Genomic DNA, 19,427 nt, shown 5'->3' on the forward strand with positions numbered 1-19,427 from the left:
ACCCTCTTGGAATTGTGCTTTCTGGTGGGAGGGTGTCCAAGTTTAATCTGGGAGAAGGACGAGGACTGAACTCCTTCCCCACCATGCAGTGTTGCATCTTGTTTAGCCAAAGCCCGTAGCCGCAGCCACCCAGCCACGCTGCTGCCAGCATCGCTCCTGGGCCGCCGATAACAGGGGACCCCGTTCTCTGGGGCTGTCGATCTGTCAACTTCCCCCGGCTCTAATATTTAGTGAATAATGATCCCACAGTGACAGATCTATTTCTGTTTTTGTTCTCTATAACATACCTTCCAGAGCGCCCCAGGCAACTGAGGAATTTATAATAAAGGCACAGTTTGAAAACTAAGTTTGGTGCTCTCCTGCCAGCAGCACTTCCAGCCAGCAAAAACTAGGACCCTGTTTGTCCATCTCCATAACAGACTGGATAAATACAGGACCTTTTTTCTTCCTAATTTTCGTCATTTTTTCATTTTTTGTTGAGAGGTTTTATTTGCATTTATTTGTGTGGATTGTGGTTTTGTTTTGTTGGCGTACGCAGAGAGGGACAATGACTTTGGCAAGGATGTTCAATGGATCAGTTGCACGTTCCACACTCAAAACTGTTGGTAAAATAGTGTTATTTGTCTTTCCCAAAGCACGGGAAAAACAGAATAAAAAGTAGAATGGGAAACTACTTGTTTTGGCAGCATGACGTGTACTGTATGTGTCTGAGGGCGTGGATGCTGAAGCGGGTCCAGTTCCCAGACCTGTTGCAAGAAGGTTTTGGCTGAAGGCAGGTGGGAAGAGGTGTGGGGCTGGGTGGTTGGACATGACACGCTCCTGCTGTGTGCTGTTTCTTGCATGGGCAGAGCGACCATCTGGTGATGCCACAGCTGAGCCTTTCCTTCTTCTCGACAGACACATAGAGAACTGGAAGAACTTGCAGACACTGAACGCTGTTGACATGGAGCTGTACACGGGACTCCAGAGGCTGTGAGTATGTCCTGCGTGTCGGGGAGGAGAACAGCACTGGGCAGCCCCTTCCTTCCAGCCAAGAGCTGCAGCTTCCCTCCCTCCGCAGTCTGCATGCCACCATGTTTGGAGCCTGTTTAAGCTACTGGCTCTGCTGTATTTTGCTATGAGACTCTGCAAAATGGAGAGGAAGCGCTTTTTGGCGTTTGCTGGGTTTGAGAGAAGGAAGATTGCTAGCTCCTGACAGCTCTGTCAACACACGTCAGCCCTGACCTCTCTTCTCCCCTGCCGTGCTGGTTGTGGGCTTGTGTGTTGTTCTGAGTCATTTCAGCCCCACAATGTGAAATTCCAGCTGTCTCCACCAATCCTCCATTGCTGGGCTGCTGGTCCTCATTTAGGGCAGTTGCCATCACACTAGTGCTGCACAATAAGGGAATCTCATCTCCCTGCACGACCCTTTGAGCACCAGGGAAGGCTGGCTTTGTGCATCATGGAAGGGAAACTGAGGTCCATGAGGTTGAAGGGACTTGCCAGACACTTGGGAAGCCTGGCTGAGTGAGGATATCCCTCAGTCTCATTCCCCTTCCTGAATCTGGGAGCACACTGGGTGCTGCTTATGTGAGATGCAGAGTGCTGTTCAGGGTTAATCGGAGACTCTGCTAATGTGTTTCGCTGGGAGCTTTACATTACGTACAACTTGCCCACAGGCTGGAGGAGAGGTGAACATTGCTGAGCACTCCAATAACCAAACCCCAGCAAGCTGTATTTTTAACTCATACCTTGTAAGCAGGCTGGCTGCTGCTCTCATCTCGCCTAGGAAAGCATCAAGGGGGTCAGGCATACTTTTATCTGCAGCAGATATTAACAAACGCTGGTCATAGTGCTGATACAGCTTCTCCAAAGCAGGGTAGGAAATGGATTCTCCTTTCGACGTCCATTACTCCCTATGCAAAGTACTCTTCCCTATCAGAGCTGCAAGCAGAAGGGTTTTCTCCTGGATTTGAGGGAGAGGAGATGGTGGTGCTGCGGATTAGGTTTGCTGTGGGGCCAGGCAGTGCTGCTCATGAAGATGGAGGGAGAAGAGAGAGGCAGGAGATGCTCCAGGCCACCCCAGCAAGCCTTGGTGGATGTGGAGGGAGAATCTTGCTCAGCAGCTGGCTCTGTACTGAGCCCGTTCTGTCATGATATCAGATGAAGATGAAAAGCCCAATTTCTGCTTTGCTTGTAACTCAGAGAGGCTGTCTGGGGAGAGATGTCTTTCGGGGGGGCACCGCAGGGCTCCCAGTGCACCTCAGGTGCTGAGTGCAGGGTTTTAGAGCAGTCATCAGCCTTGATTCCACCGCTGCCCTTCTGCATCTCTTTGCAGGACAATCAGGAACTCAGGACTACGAAATATCCAGCCACGCGCCTTTGCCAAGAACCCTCACCTGCGCTACATGTGAGTGCCGGCTGCTCCTGCTGCCTTTTCCTTCTGCTCTCTGTGGAAAGGCGATTCCCAAAGAGGATCCCTGAAGTGCCTGTCAGTGAGGGATGGGGGATGCTGGTGGGGGAAAAAGAGGGAGAAGTGGCAAAGGTCAGGAGAAGGAAAAGTGAAGGTGCAGGGAAGTGCAATGGGCTGTGATGCAGGACGAGGTGAGCTCCTGCTGGGCAGCTGATGGGCTTTGGTTTTTAATAACTGCCCTGGCTTTTGATTGCTGCTCTAATGAGCGCCTGTGTCATTAGCAGTCTTGCAGTGGCCTGTGCACATTTCCCTTTCTGAAGAGTTCAGGGGGTGGCTACATGCCTCAGCACACAGAACCTGTTCAGATTCTTAGATTTTAAACAAAGGACCCTTTTCTGTCGCAAATCCTGAGGCGTGGGGCTGCCAGCTCTGTTCCCAATTATTGACTTCTTAAAATGGTGTCTGCAGCGGGTGTAGGGCAGGGATGTCTTGCACCAGAGAGGCTGGAGTCCAGTTATCATGGGACGTTGCACAAGCATCCAGCTGCTGGGGCATCGTTATCCAGCAGGAATGGCGTCCCAGGGAATGTTTGCATCCTTGAGGCCAAGGGCACTGATTTCTTTCCTAGATATGTGTTTACTTTTCCTAAAGTGATAAAGGAAAGGCTGAATTTCAGGCCAGTGTGCAAGGTGCTCCATGGGTTTTGAAATATATCTCATCAAAGTGATTGTGTCCAAGATCAAACCCCTCTCAGCTCTGGTATAGATCTAAAAGGTGAAAAGGGGTTAGTGAGATGCCACTGACCTTGGGCACAAGCTGGTGGGCTGGATGGAAAGTGTGCATATCCCTGCTTTTTGGAAACTGATGCTAGTGGCTTCTTCCCTGAAAAACAACAGTAAGTCACATCCATTTGAGTTTGAAGATGCATGTGGCCGTTGATAAGGGCAAGTTCCTGGCTGAGGGAGATAGATGTGACCTGCAGAGCAGGATAGATTTGTCTTTTGATGTCTTCTTGGAGATGATGTGAACTGAAAAACCCCCAAAGCTTCCTTTTTGGAAAACCAGTTACAGTTGCTAAGTGACAGTAAAGTACTTGCTAAATAGGAGATCTGCAGTACTAAAGGGCATGAATAGTTAAGGACACTGTGAACAAGCATGGAGCCTTTTTGAGTTTAAAGTAGTGCTTATTTTATCATCGTAAACCCTCCTTAATGCTGACCATTGGGATTTTCCTGACTTCTGCGCTTTATTATTTTGATTTGTAGTGCTTGTTTTGTGTCTTCTGTAGTTGTTGCTGGGAAGCATTCTCTATGAATATCTCTCTCAATTGACTTTTTTTTTTTTTTTTTTGAAGGGGAGGTGCTGTTTATGTATTTAGCAGATAAAATGAATAACATCAGATTCCTGGTAAAATTAGTTTGGATATTGTAGGAGTTTAGAAGGCCATGTACGATCGTTTTGAGGCTGAATGTGTTGTTAATGTGTACACATACAATTGTAACTGCTTTTTGCAGAAGTGTTTGTTTTTGTCTTTCGAGATTACTTTTGAAATGGAAAAAAAAAAAACCAAAACCAAACCAAACAAACCAAAACCCACCACATCCATCTTGTGTCAAGAGTTAAGGTTGGTGTGTGGTGATGAAATATGTGTTTGTTTACTGCTTGGGCCATGTAAGATTGATCATGCTCTTAACATCTTTTTTTCCTTGCCTTTTGAAGCCTGAGGCAAGTAAGTATATTACTTGGTTAATGTTTGCTGGTGGGTTTTGATGCTGTTCCTGGGGCCCAGCAGTGTGGATTTTTGCAAGGTAGATTTTCCCCATGGTGATGCTGGGTACCTGGTGATGGAGACCTGGTTCTTGCAGGGCGGGGTGGTGGTTCCCTCTTGCTCCCCGGAGGCTCTTGGGTCACGGAACTGCTGCTCCCTCACAGCCAGGCTGCTTTTTCTGGGGCTCCCTTGTCCTAATGGAGGGAACACAGTGGCTTCCAAGGCTTTGCACAGCCTGGCAGGTGCCTGGTGCCACCCAGGGTTCCTGCCACGGCACCATGCAAACACATCGAGGTGCCTCCTTGGCTGCTCCACAGCTGCTGTCTCCTGGGGAGCTCGGCTCGCGGAGGGTCTGACATTTTCCACAGCCGCTGCATGTAGGAGCCAGGGATAAAAGGATTAATGGAAATGTCACTCTGCTGTAATTCTTGGGCTGATGCCACCAGGTACAGTAGATGACAGAAGTGAGGGATAGTGTCCCAATCCCTTGGTTGGGGACCACAGGGCAGCATTAAGGCTCACAGAGTTACTGCTGCATTTTATTGCTGCTGCCCTGGTGTCGATTCTCCTTTGCTGGGTGTTTGGATGATTGCAGGTAGAGTCAATAAGACAGCAAGTGTGTCTAATAAATGACAGAGAAGCTTTACTGCCAGGGAAGGCTGGCACAAGGTGGTGGGGACTCCGGACCTTTGCAGGGTGCTACAAGCTGGGTGTGAGCAGCAGCAGGCTTTTCTTCCACATGAAGCTTGTGTACAAATCGTGAGGACTCAAAAGCTGCTGCTATTTCCCTCCCCCCACGCCGCCCCATTCTGGGGTAAATCCCAGCCTGCTGCTGAACTGAGATTTTTTCCCAGTGCCTTTCATCAAGGTTTCCTCCTTTCAGATGGGCCAGATAGCTCTGCCTTCTCCCACCAACTTCTATTTCTGGCCCTTCCTCAGTGCATGCACTTGTCTTCAGACCCTAGCTGTGCAATCACAAGCAGATCACTTAACCCAGCTCTAATTGCAGGAGCTTGGGTTTGTGGGGGTTTGTTTAAGATAATGGTTCTGGATGAGGTTTGGCTTGGCTTTTTTCCCCCTTCTCCACCACAGAGTCAGAGAGGAAAGGGGAGAGAAACCCATGAAGGGGTTTTTCAGCATTCAGCTGCCTGAGTGGTAGACCTCAAAGTGCAGCCTGGCAGGGTCATGCCCATCCTATCAGGTTTGAAATAAGCTGTAGAAGTGTAAGGGGCTTGAGGCCAACCTAATCAGTGGAGGAGCAGTGGGTGACTGGGAGCCAGAGGTGTGGATCTAGAAATAGCTTTGGATGCCTCTCCGCTCTCCTTGAATGAGGAGAGTTAGGGCTTCACGGCTTCTGTGATCATCAGCGCTGTGAAGCCTACCACTGCTACAGAGGGAATTAATCCAAAATGTAACACTGGGTTCTGCAGTGTGGTTCTACCTCTTCTGTTGGCGACTGGGCTGAGGCAGTTGACTCCTTCCAGAACAAGTACTGGCTGAATGTTGAATGGGGATGCATGTGGGTCTGATCTAAACTGGATGTCATCCAGTGTCTCTTTGTCCCCCCTGCTAGAGGTCTTCTTGCTGGGCAAAGTTGTGTTGGTGGGTTCCTGGTCCCATTTCTGTGAAGATTTGACAGCTCTTTGGCTAACACAGGAATGGTCCTGGAGAAGACCATGCTCTGGATGTGAAGAGCAGCAGATCTAGGCTGTGGAAAACCAAACACTCGTAGCCCAGATCTGTGGAAGTTACTGTTAGCAGGCGATGCAGGTGAATGTAGGAAATGCTTGGTGTTGACAGAAAACCTCAGTCTTTGGCTTGATGCTGTATAAGAAAGCTTTAGGGGATATGGTTCCTATATTTGAGACATAAACCACCTGAATACACATTTATTGTGACACTGTGTTTAGCACAGCTTATTGAGGAAAAAGTCTTGCATGCTCTCACTTTCCCTACCCTTCTCCTAATAACACTGGAATACTTTGACCAAATAATTTGAACTTTGATAAAGGATTACAAGTCCTGAGGATATCAAGTTCATATGTGTGTCTTGAAAATAGACAGAGGAATAGTAAAGAGAAGTGGTTGTAGTGTTTTGTGGGGAAGAATGTAACTTTATCACAATCCTCACTGGGCCCTGGGAAGTCCACAGGAGAGCTCGGCTGCACAGTGCACTGGGAATCAGTGCACAGGAGAGGACAGGACCTGTTTGCTACTGGCCAAAGCATCCAGCCTTTGGCTATGGAACGGTAGAGCTACTCATGTTAGGAGCAGGTTGCGCCTAGAGCAAGACAAGTTGACATTTGCAGTGCCTGGGTCCCCCTTTACTGGGAAGCAAGTACTTAAGAAACTATGATTCCCTCTAAGTGCTTTCCTGGGCTGCTGTGTAACTCAGCCAGTCAGGAGGCACTGCCTTGTGTTTGCAGAGGGTAATTGTGCACACCTTATTTATTGTGTAGTAAAGAAAACAAATTAAGGCTGTGTAATTATAGAGACAGGCACACTTTTAAATGAGGCTTAAGTAGTCAGATTTCTATTTAGAAAATTAATAATTGCCGTTTCTGCCTGCATTCAGGGGCTCTTCTTAAACTGCCTTCTGGAGGTTTAGACATGCTCTAAATTGGTTTGTGGGCTGGCCAAGACACAGCTCCTGTCAAAGAGCTCTCTCTCAGTGCTATCTGCCAAAGCAAAGATGGGACTGAGGATAAACCTTTCTCTTCCAGTCTTCACCCAAGGGTCTTAAAGACAGAGACCTTGGAGTGCTTTGTGTACAGCGTAACTGTTTTTTGAGTATAGTATGGTCCAATCACCTTCTGCTCCACAGGTATTTTAATCTATGTGATCCTGTCAGTCTTTTTCTCCCAATAATGGGGATTCAGGAAGATCTGGAAGGTGCTGTCAGGAATGTGCCGCGATCTGCTTTGCCTGATGAAGGACTGAGCTGATTGATCTGTGGGCTTGTTTCTGTAGGCAAAGCTGTGCTGCCATCAATTTGGTGACTCCCAGAATTTCCTCTGTATGTTGTGTTATTTTATGAGGATGGGGAGTTAGTTAGGTTTGGTGTCCTGCTAGGGTTTGTGGCAACTGTGCAGTGTCACATGAACTGGTACCCAGGTATTGGATGTGCAGTGTTACATGAAGTGGTACCCTGGTATTGGGTACAGTTTGTAGCTTTGACGTGGGAGTTCCCAGAGATGTATTGCAGTTTTAGGCTTTCATAAGAAAGAAAATGGGCTCCATCCCCTGAAAATTGAAGGTGGCTGAGGCAGCCCAAAGTTGATGAGTTGCTCTCTGCCCTCTTCAGTGCTGTTTCAGGACAGCACTCAAAACCCTCCAGCAACTGAGGCCCATGTGTTTTCAGAGGGCTGTAGACAACAGTCTTGCAAGGCTGGCAAGGTTCACCTTCTTTGCTCTGTGTGTCTGGGAGCTTGATGGAGATCTTGCACTAAATAAAGAAATAATTCGGAGGTAATATTTTGCTTATTGCAAGCATAGCACTCTTTTTTCTTGGTCATGGCTTGAGGGTCATTTCCCCTGCTTTGTGGTTAATGATCTATTGCCTTGCTCTGGAAAAGCTGTTCCTGTACACGAGGCAGGGTGAAACTCTTTTGCTCTCTTCCTGTAACCAGCTCCAGGCCTGAGACTGCCTGTAACCCTCTGCTTGATTCTGCATGTCCTATTAGCCTTCCTCCTCCTTCTCGATGATTTCTCCGAGCTTTCTCCTTTCATCACTGCACTGCTGTCATACCCATCCTGGCAGTCTCTGCCTAAGCCAAACTGTCATGTGTTAATTGCTCTTGATTTCCCGTCCCTACGCTCCAGTCAGTGCAGCCTAACAAGTCCCTGTGTATCAGCAAATGACTGTATGTGAGCTCTTAGCTCACTGGGAGGATGAAGGAAAATGCATTTACCTAAGCCACCTCCTTGATAGTTCAATTCACTTTATTTTGCATTTGCAAAGGACAAAATAGGAACTGAATTTCTCCATGAATAAGTATGAGAAAGATTTAAACAGCCCTTAATTTCTGTTAAGTGAATGTTCCTTTACTATCCCTAATCAGGCAGGCAGCTTGGGTGCCCTTTGATTCCCATTTGCACTCTGAGGATGTTCCTGCTCCAGCCCCTTTTAGGAGCAAACCTCTGTGCTGCGATTTACTTAGGGAAGCATTTCCCTCCATGTGTCTCTAGTTTTATAAAATGCTGGGTGTGCTTATAGCACAGTCATTAAAATAAACTGCAGAAACACCTCTGCTTCCATAAACTTTCCTGTTCTGCCTCCCATCCGCTTCGTCCCCTGGATGCCAGTGTAGTACCAGTCCTCACTGATATGTTAATCAGCAGCAGTGATTTGTTGGCATGTTTATTTCTAGTCATTACCACAGGTGACTGATAAGTCATTAGCTGCAGCTATTCCTTTTTATGCAGTAGCAGAGGTAGATCCTGTGTTTTACTGGCCGTTGTGCACGAGGCCAGAGGAGACACATTCCCTGCAGGACTGTAACTTTCCTTCAGGCTGTGTTGAAATCGTTTGACCTGCATTCAGAGGGCTGGGTAACTAATTCCTGACTGCAGGCTGCTTCGCTCAGCTGTGGAGAAGGTTTATTGGATTGTAATAGGAAGCAGAGCACGGTGAGTTTGTGACTGGTGTACTCTAGTGGGACCTGAGAAAGAAAGTTTCCAACTCAAGCACTGTGCACCTTGCGGCGACACTTGTCCTGCATCAGTTCTCTATCTGAAAACCTGGAATACTTGTATTTGTTTTCTCTGCTTGTATCTGGTGAATTTGCAGCATTAATGCCCTGTATCATTTCTAGTGAAACCTGGCCTTGAATTGTGGGATGCTGTTGCAATGGAAGATGATTTATAATAACGCTGTCACAAATATTTGTTGCCTGCTCAGTTTCTTATGTTGTGCCTATCACTCTGGTGCCTGGGCTCTCAGGATTTTGCTGTGGCTTTGTCTCTCCCTCCTTCCTTTGAAATGTTGATGTTCTTTCCATCTGCATCCTGTGGCCATGATACTTATTTCCCTTCATGAAGTTTGATCAATTTTCTTGTGGCAGATGTGAAGGACAACTGTGGTTTTGCAAAGGTCCTATTTTTTACATCGCCTCCTTTAAAAAAAAAAAAAGGCTTCAGACAATGCCGAGGATGTTTTGAATGAGGCTGCTCCTACATGGGTGTGTGCTTGTGTCTTTTTACAAGCCTTGTTTCAGGACTGGGGTAAAATGTGAACTTCAGACAAGTTGGGGCTTTTGAGGGGCTCATCCTCTGTGACATAGTTATTGCTGTGTGACAATGACCTGATGGATGTCTTGTGAGCTTCCTTTCAAAGAGAGGTCAAACATTCCACTTGGATGTGATCCTGAAGCTGAGGTGTAGTTGTGTTAAACCTCGCCACATCTCAGAGATCATCATCAGCACAGAATTTCTGGAGATTTGGGCATGACAAGGACCAGACCTTGTTCCTCACCTCCTGAGGTCACTGCAGCATGGAGGTACTCCAGAAGCAGCCTTTGGCTGTTCCTTTTGCTTGCTCCCCAAACACTGTGGCTCAGTTGTTTAGATGTGGTGCAAGGCATCTCACCTGTCTATGCCAGTGTAAGAGGTGCTGCACAAGGAGGAGGATCCTTCCCCAAGAGGCACCTTAGGACATGGAAACCTCCTTGAAACCTGCTGGGGGAGAGAGTGAACAGTCATGGCAGGATGAGTGCAAGTTAAGTGACTGCACAAGTTATTACACCTGGAACTTTTCTTCTGTGATACTGGTTTACTAACAGTATGATTGCAGGGCTGATTTTTCCCTTTTTGATATACAGGCAATAGGCACCAGGGCAGAAAAATAGAAACATTAAAATCATATGTTATTTGAGCAATAAGATACGACAGGGCACGAATGATGGGACATTAATTCATGATGGTGTGTGACTAGGCAAGAATTTAAATGTCATAAGTTAGACAGTTATGTGTTTTATTGGAATTATAAAATTTTATTAGAAAACTGGCTGAGGGGGTGGAGTTTCCCACCAACCCCCTCCTCTCATTGGTATCTGTGAAGGGATGAGCTGTGAATTATGTTGGATGCAAGAGACGGTGGGATATTTACAAGTCTGCCAGTAGGAGCCAGGAGTTTGTCCTTCTCAGGAGCTGTGGGTGACCCTGTCTGTAGACTTAACTGAGGGTGACTGTTTCATGTTAGCTGATGTCCAGCATTCCCCGAGGTCCTGCCTGGCCTTTTCCGGGACTGCTGGTGCCCACAGGTGTCCCGTGGGGTGAGGCCGTGGCCAGCACTGGGCTCCCCGTGGTGCCATGCTTCAGCACCATGGACAGGGCCGGCAGCCCAGCCTGCCCCCCCCCCAGCCTGCACCCCCCTGCCCCAGCCTGCACCCCTCGCCTCTGACCTCCCCAGCCTGCACCCCCCTGCCTGCACCTCTGGCCTCTGCACCCCCCAGCCTGCACCTCTGGCCTCTTGTCCTCCCTGCCTGCAGGCCTGGCCTCTTGGCTTCCAACCGAGCTGCTGATCTTCCTGCCTGCAGCTGAGCCTGCCTTCCTTCCCAGCCTCCAACCCAGACCTGACCTTCCTGCCTGTGGCTGGGCCTCTCTGCCTCCCACCCTCCAAATTTCCAGGCTTCTCTGCCTCCAAGCCAGTTCTCCAGCCTCCTGTCTTCTCTGCCTGCAGCTGGGGCCTCCCTGCTGCCAATCAGCTCTGACCTCTCTGCCTGTAGCCTAGAACCAGCCCCAGCCACCCTGCCTGGACCATGGGCCCTGTCCTGTAGCCTTGCCCAGGCCTCTTGGTCCTCTCTGCTTGCAGCCTGGCTCTGATCCAGCCTCCCTGCCTGCATGAAGCCCTCCAGCTTCCCTGCCTCTTGCTCAGCCCAAGCCTGCAGCTTGGCCTCCCTGCCTGCAGCTCCTGCCTCCTTTGCCCTTCTCTTGGAACAACCTCATTCCCCTTCCAGCCTCAGCCAAGCACCCAGGCCAATGAGTGGAGCAGAGGCTGTGCACACCTGCTTGCAGGTGCTGGATCAAGCCATCAGGTGCGAGCCTACCTGAGAAGTGACTGGCCTGGTTTCACTGCCAGCTCCACCTTTATTCTTCCATCTCTCCAGCGATGAAGCCAGGCTGCCGAGATGCCTATTTGAGAGATGCAATATTAAACTTTCTGAACTGCAGTGGCTCCTGGCACTGGTTTTGTTCTGCAATGTGAATGGAGTTGTCTTGAAGCATCGCTACCCGGCTGCTGTCTGTGGGTTTCTCACATGAGTAGTTCTCTAGGAGAACTGCCATCCAAGCTCACTGCAACCGCAACCCGTGGGCTTTGGCTAAATGTTTGTTGTATCCAGTTGTGCGTGTTGATAATTGTGGGTAATTTGCTGTCTCAGAATAATGAAGGAATGCCTGCTGCAGTCTGAGGCACTCGGTGCTTCATGGTGATTAGTCTTTTCATTTGAAGATTTTCCTCACAATGTCCAATATTTGAAGATAAAGGGTGGGTGAAAGAATCTTTTCCTTTTTAAGTACACCACGTATTCAGAAGAACAGGAAGAATGTAACTGCTGTGTCCAGACATTCTTGTGGGGTTTTTTGTTGTGTTTTTTGTGTGTGTGTTTTGTTTTGGTGTTTGGTTTTTGTTTTTGACAGAACTAATTGTCAAAGACAAAATATGTTTCTGCTTTTGAGGTGGCTATAAGCGAGGAGTGGAGCAAGCAGGCTTTGCTAGACTCTGACTACATTAAGTCCCCAACAGTTCCCTGTCCCCCTCAGCCAAGTGTGCCTGGGGCCGTGCTGAGGCACATCACACAACAGCTCCTGTGTAGCTGCAGGCAGGTCTCTGCTCAGAGCATTACTCCTCCCTGTGTGCTCAGCTCCTGCAAGCAGGAATGATTCTCCCCAAAAGGCACCTGCTACCTCCATGCTCTCCATCCCTACCTCACAGGCCCCCGGAGGGAAGCAGCAGCCTGGTGTGAGGCAGCCCCCTGCTCGATGCTGTCTGTCTCCCAGGCTGATGCTTTTCTTGCCGTTTGATGAGGCGTAGCTGGAGCACATCAGCCTCGCCTCCCGCTGTGGCCAGGAGCCTCTGCGCAGCATGGGAGGTGGCAGCTGCCATCTCCGCTGGCTGATGGCGGAGTCCCTTTGGTCCCCTGTTCCCCACGTGTGCACCTCGCCATGCCAGGCAGCTGCCCCTGCCTGCCCCCCAGCTCTGGTCCCTCTTGGTGTCTGGCCACTGCTCCCAGGCTCCCTGTGCTGTGGGTGCAGGTAGTTCTGCTCCCTGCCGAGGTGGGTCGAGTGCTGCAGGCTAATGGCAGGCTTTCTTTTCATTAGCTGGTGTAAACACAGCTCTTTGGCAGCAGCCTGCTTTTCTGAGCCCAGGAAGAACCGTTTTTTCCTTTTATCTATAATTTAGTGAAGTGTCAAGCCACAGAAGTTTTAACGATAATAAGCAGCAGAGGACATTTATTTATTCGCTGCAAAGGTGGGTTTCGTTCCAGGGCCGTGGGGTTTTATTTTACGCTTCCTTCACAAGAAATGTTGGCTGTTCGTGCAACCTTCCTTCCAGTGTGTTCAAACGACCTTCCCTGCGAAGCTCACCACTGCAGTTCCTGCTTGGCTCAGTGGCTTTCCAGCCCCTCTCCCACGCAGGACCTGTGGGCCAAGTGAACTGGCAAAGGAGAAGCAAGGAAAATATAGTGAGGTGGGAGTATTTGTGTGCTTGGTGAGGTGTAATGGGAGAAAGGGGAGTCATGAGTTCCCTGTCTTTCACTTTCTCCTGTTGCTGTGCATCACTTACATCTGCTTCCCAGACCAGCCTCTGTGATGGATTTGACTGCTGAGGAAAAGCAGGGCTTTTCTGGGATTACATATAGCGCTTGCCTTCTGTCAGCCTATGCAGCTGCCAGCGGTGGCTGAAGACAAAAAGTGGATCTATGTCATATAGAAGGAACAGGGCTCCTTCCTGAGGTCCAGGAATGCAGAGAGCAGAACTTGAGGCTGGTCAAAGATGAGCAGGGAATGGGATGTGGATGTATGAGGGACAGGGACCAGTCTGGAGAGAGAGAGAGAGAGAGGGTTGCAAGAAAGGATTGAAGCAAGGAGTCATTAGGAAAGAAGGTTGAAATGGAACAGAAGGGGGATGGGGCATAGAAAAGATGATGGGGAAAATGGATCTGGAGAGGAGAGGGAGGATTGACTGGTGTAGGGAAGAAGCATGTGTGTGTGGGAGCTCTACAGGGGGAAGCAAGTGGAAGGGAGAAGTGGGTTTGCTCGCAAATCCTTGGGAACTGTGCCTCTGCATTAACCAGAACCTTCCTCTCCCCCTCCGATGTGGCTTTGGAGGCAATATTAGAATCTTCCTAATTATTTTTCTTGGACGAGTTCTGCGATCCTGATGATATTAATTATTCTTAAAGGTCAACAGCACTCACTTGAATCCCCTTCTGTTCTATCATGTAATCAGTTAATTAATTGGAAACCATTTAGCAGTGTCTGCCGAGAGCTTAGCCTGCCTTATGCCCTGTTGTTTTGCTGTTGCTGGGAGATATATATATATATATATATGTGTGTGTGTGTGTATATATATTTTTTTTCATATTTGTACCCCTTGCTTTCTTTAGAGGCTCTGCAGAGCCCTTGCTACCATCTGAGCCCATTCTGGCACCTCTGAGGCCCAAATGTTACTTTTCCCTTTACTAACCCCCTGAAAGAGCAGGGTTTGAGATTATCCAGGATTCATTGATTTCTGGGCATCCAAGTAGGTGAAGATTTTTTTTTTCTTTCAATATAAATTTGATGCAAGAGCCCTTTAACAGCTGAGGGCATAGCCTTAGTTCAGGAGGGAGTGGGACGACCAGATCTGTGTTGAACCTGAGGCTCTTGAGGATCTTGTCCAGCTCTCCCAGTGCCTACCGGTGCATTTAGGGGTAATGTCCCAGTTGGGGTGGTACCTCCTGAACTTCAGTGTATTCAAGGAGGAGGTGGTGGGAAACATGCAGGAGCCTGGGAGGGCACGTGTTTGGGGCCTGGTGTCACCACATACTGGGAAATGCCCTTGGGCACAGCTCTCCTTCCCATGCCATCTCCTTGTGCTGTGTCTCACTGCGGCACAGAGCTCTCTTCTCTCACACAGCAGTTGGGTTTGCCCTGGGTCTGCTGGAAACTTGCAAATGGGAGGCATTCCCCAGGTGTTCTCTGCTCCTAGCTCAAAGAAACATGCAATTTGAAGAACACAGGCAGGATCAACCCAACCTCTCACTGGAGCTGATAGCTGGCAACCCTTGTTACCAAGCGGCACACTTCTCCAATACTATTTGTGCATACTGAAGCAGGAGAAAAGCCCAATGTACAAGTTACGTTCCAAGCCTAATGGATGTAAAATTATTATAGCTTGGGGGAGAAGAGATGGGGTGGGGGCAGAACAGCCCTGAGGATATCTCAGCTGCAGGAGGGCAGCCGTGGGGAAGGGCTCTTGCCTGTTGTTGCAGGTTGATTTTTCTCTTCTTTGAGCATGTTCTCTTCTTTGAGCATGACTGGCATGTTCCGTGGATGCTGCTGGACTCTGCCCTGCAGGGAAGCTGGCAGGCAAAGGCAAAGCAACTGCAAGGCTGACCCAGCTTTTAACCTTTCCTTGAGTCCTCTGAGAATCCAGATGTCTTTGGAGAAGAGCAGTGGAAACTGAGCACAACAAAACAGAGACAAGTGTAGTCCGGAGGACCAGATCCCTGCATCTGATCTGCCTTGAAGCATAAGGGACAATATTATCTACATCTGGTGATAGTTTCCCATCTGTATCATGTGCTGAACCAAACTTGTGAGCAACAATAAGCTCTGGGGGGTGATTTGTCTCCAAACAAAGCTTCATGCAGCTGGGAGATGCCTCAGAAGAGATGACTTAAAGGGTGTGGAAGCATCATGGGGTTGGGGATGGCCTTTAAAACAGCCTTTAAAGTGTTTTGGGATGGGCTGGGATGGAGGCAGCAGCAGGAGATGGCTTGCTGTGTTGGCAAAGGCAGTGGGAGGGGAGGCGTGGGGCAGATGTTCCCCTGGCGCTGGTGGTGGGAGCCCTGTGATGGAGGCGTGGTGCCTCGTGCCTTCCCACTTGCTCTGCAACTTCTGTTTTGTAATGCTGCTGTTCAAAGAACAATGCAGGAAAGCAGCCCCTTCCACCTCCTCCAGCCCACTTTCAGTGACAGCTGGGACTTTACGAATCAAGATTGCGCAAATGGGAAATACAGAGGGGTGGTTATTCCTTCTCCGGCATCACCTCTCCAGGGCTCGTGGGTGGGCATTGACATGGCAGGGTCTCCTCTCTTGTGTCACCAATTATGGTTTCTTCTCCTCTAGCGCATGATGCTTTGAGTTTGGGAAATTGTTGCAAGTTCTATCTATAGCCCTAGAACAAGAAGTAATTTTGGGGAAAATGAGATGATAATGTGATGGGACATGCTGTGTGACAGATGCCTTATAAGGCGTAGGACAGTACCCGTGGACATGAGAAAAGGGTTAGTTACTCTGTCCAAACTCCCAAAGGAACACTGAACCTCAGACTTTTTTTTTTTTTTTTATTATTCTGCTATGTTTGGAGTCAGTAAAGACCTGGGCGTTGCTGAAGGAGTTGCTTGAGGAGCAGAACTGTACTGTAGGTAATGCTGGACCATAGCTGGAGGACCTCTGTAAGCTTTCTTACTCCTCCATTGGACCAATACCCATGTCCTGGTGCTGAGCACGGACAGGGAGCACAAACGGGAGAACTGCTGGAAGCTATGAAACCTCAGGCTGACCAGTTTAACACCGTATCCCATTCTGCTAACTCTGATTCTGGACGTGCGAGGTTTGCAGGCTCTTGGCATTGCCCGGTGCTTTTGCAGCGCATCTTGCTGAGGTTTTGTGCTGAGCTATTGGAGACTTCAGTTGAGTCCAATACTTCAGAGCCTGATTTGTGGGGAAGCCTGTGCTGCCACAGTGTCTGGGACTTGCTGGGGTAATTTTAGCACATTCATTAAGGGAGGACAGTACATTTTTTCCCTTAATGAGCAAGATTGCTTACTAAACAGGAAAAGGAGGGAGGGGGAAGGGCAGGGCAGGCAATGGGGAGTGTAACATCACTTTTAGAGGTCATTTGAGTTATCTGGCAGGGACAAGCAAGCCCCAGAGTGACTTTCCAGCCCTTCTCTGGTTCAAACCCAAAGCTTTAACAGCTTACGTGCTGCAGAGATGAAGCCTGGATGGAACTACCCCTACATCTATGGCAGCATGTGAAGCTGCTGACATTTTCCTCCCCTGTGGCCACCAGCACCCAGCCAAGGCTGCTGTGAGATGATGGGAGGCACTCATTGTGCCCAGAGCACAGGGGATATCAAGGGAGTCCCACACGGTGCCACCAGCATATCAAGCGCTGGGGACCGTGGCTGGGATGTGCAGCTCGCTTCTCATTTCTGCCAGACCCGCGCTCCCTCAGCCTCAGCTGCTCTGCACAGTTAATCCCCTTCCGATCAGGATTTTCGGAGTGGCACTGTGTTATTAAAACTTGTGAAATACTTCTCCCATGCAGAAGTAAATGTGTCAGATTGGAAACAAGGGCGAGTGGAGGAGGGAGATGTGTGGAGGAGGGACAGACATGGAGGGTTCCTCCCCAGCAGCAGCGTTTCTGCCGTTGCGTTGGGCTGAACTGCACGATATAGCTTACAGTTTAATTACAGGGGCTCCTGCTTCTTGGTGTCATTAATGAAGCAACTGGCTTAATTTAGCTGAATAAAAATGGCTTTAATAGTGGAAACACTTTTTGCTGCTGGGTAATTGAGGGAAAAGAAAACATGCGTCTGCACTTGCACTGACGTCCACCTGTTCTGGGCTGCACAGATCCAGACTCCTATTTTTGTCCTGCGCCCACTCATCCCTTTTTAAATGCAAGAGCTTGTCCAACAGATGTACCTACATGGTCCAACCTGCCATCCATCCGTGGCAACAGTCACCTCTCCAATGGTCACCAGCAGAGTCTCTGCGGTGTCTGTAGGAGAGCACGCAGGACACAGCGTGTCCTCTCCTGAAAAGCAGGAGGATGGATGGAGGAAGAGAGCAAGAACTGGGACTTTGCTGTCACTTGGTGATAACATCCTGCTTTTGAGGAGTGTGTGGGGTTGCTGGTGGAGATATGGTGTGACAAGACACCTCCAAAGCAGGAGGAGAGCAGAGTGGTGTTGAGCCTCAGTCACGAGTGGGTTGGGTGTCTGCTGCCCCAGACCTGGTCCAGGTGAGCTCCATCCAACCCCCTGTTCCTACCCAACTCCTTTGAAACCTGCTCTGGAGGCAAAAAAAGACCCCGACAGCTATTTCTAAACACTCTGTGTAAAATAGCATCTTGTGAGTGATAGAGAAAATGTTCCATGGCAAAGGAGGAGTTTAAATATGTTCTAGGAGGGCTGGTGGCAGGTCTGTCCTGACAGAGACAGGCTCCTGTTTGCTGCTGTGAAATGCACATTTTGCTTCCCTCCCCGTGTTTTTCCTGGACGCGTGATGTGCTGTATTTTATTACAGGTGGAGCAGATGCACAGGCTGTTATGAAGGTTGTCTGGCATGCTCTGCTACAGGATTGCTTCCACTTTCCTATAACTCTGCCAAATTTTAATTGCTCAGGCTGAAGTTTTCTGTGTTCGGTGTCTGCTCCTCGCTGAATTAATTTTTTTTTTTTTTTTTAGTTTCGAATAAAAACCTTCTCAAATGTTTGAGGCTGTAGAAAGGAAGGGAGGAAATGGGCTGTTTTGTGCATCTAGAAAATACTGGTGGTGCTTCTGTTACAGAGCACCTGCACTCTGTTGGCAGATTTTGCTTGGAAGACTTAATTTTGCTCTGGGACTTCTCCTTACATTGTCAGAATTGCTCTTGGTCCAGTTAGAGGGGGGAAGTTTAGCAAAGGATGTTTGGGAGTGGGTAGGGGAGATGGGGAGTGGCAGCTCTTCTTGGGGCACTGGAGTTGGAATGGGAGGATGTAAAAGTGGGGAAGATCATAAGAAATTTGGGCATGGATAAGGAAATTAGGGCTGAAAAGTATTTGGGAGTGGCTGGAGAGAAATGGGTGGTGTGATGCAGCTGGGTGGGGGAGATAGCAAATGGGTTGGGGAGAAGAGACCTGGCGCTGCCTGGGCACGGGAGGATGGAGGTTCTGACCACTGAAAATGATAGGGATTTGGAGGTGCAACAGACTTTCAGCCTTGGAAATAGTGATGGAAAGACGGAACAGGTAGCTGGAGCTGGGAGAGGACTAGCCCTGGCTGGGAGGGCCTTGATTTCCCCCATTCCTCCACATTTATACGTTACAAAATAACGGGAAAAATCAGTGCATGCAGCCGAGGTTGGAGCACAGCGGGGACCTTGTGAGCACTGAATGGGTGTTACAAAGCTCTGGAGCTCAGGCTTTCACCCGCGGAGCCATAGTTTAATCTCCTCATGTGCATGTACTGCAATACTGTCTCTGATTACACAATCACGTGCTATCTTTCCTGGGAAACCTGGCCCATCCGGCATGCAGGATGGATCTATTCTGGGGGAGAAATCAGTGTTGTGCAGTGAAGTTTCTCTGTAGGAGCTGCTTATCTCTTGCAGAAGTCAGCAGATGTACCCTTTGCACGTGGAAACCCAACCCTGGCATCTCTGACCTTTGGAGTTTTTGTGACTGAAATGGCGTGGTTTTAATATGTGTTTGTATGCAGCCTCTGCCTGTCTCTGTGCTGAGACCAAGGACCTTTGCGAGGGTCTATTGCAAGGACCTTTCTGACATTTTAAGGTGTCCAAGGTGTCTTGTTTCCAACAACAAACATGTTCCTCCCTGTGTATGTCCTGGCTGATTTGTACAGAGCCGTTGGTGTGTGTCGCTTTGACCAGCCCTGCAGAAGTTGATGGTCAGGTCGGATCAGACACTAGCTTTGCCCTTTGAGAGCAGAATCTCCTGCCAGATGTGTACAAGTGAAGACACATCTGACCCATCTCCTCCTTGCCTAATACTTGTTGTGGTTTGTTGTCTGGGGGAGGGAGGAGGTGGCAGGAGTTGGTTTCCAGGGGTTGTAGGAGGTGAGAAGCAGAGCACATCTGCCTGGCAAAGCTCCTTGCATTAGCGAGGATGTTTCCTTTCTCCATCTCTCTGTGTCCTAAATTGTAATAACACGATCATGCTATTTTTGATTCCCTTATTTGCGTGGAAAGCCTGTTGTTTTTTTTTCTTCTCTTTCAGAATCCAATTTTCTCTTGACATTTCTGCCTAATGTAGCAAAACATGACCTTTGA

At 48.9% G+C, this 19,427-nt stretch overlaps 1 protein-coding gene across 6 annotated transcripts in view; it reads left to right on the forward strand.

Annotated features, from left to right (window-relative positions):
• Positions 1-19,427, forward strand: part of NTRK3 (neurotrophic receptor tyrosine kinase 3) — a 212,321-nt gene that overhangs the window by 32,469 nt on the left and 160,425 nt on the right. For all 6 annotated transcript variants that reach the window (XM_065641444.1, XM_065641445.1, XM_065641443.1 and 3 more), the window contains exons 2-3: positions 898-972; positions 2,318-2,389. In XM_065641444.1, the coding sequence (XP_065497516.1) occupies positions 898-972; positions 2,318-2,389 (147 nt within the window). The remainder of the gene's footprint in view (positions 1-897; positions 973-2,317; positions 2,390-19,427) is intronic.

This window comes from Caloenas nicobarica, chromosome 10 (assembly GCF_036013445.1).
Source record: "Caloenas nicobarica isolate bCalNic1 chromosome 10, bCalNic1.hap1, whole genome shotgun sequence".
In the NCBI taxonomy this organism is placed as follows: domain Eukaryota; kingdom Metazoa; phylum Chordata; class Aves; order Columbiformes; family Columbidae; genus Caloenas; species Caloenas nicobarica.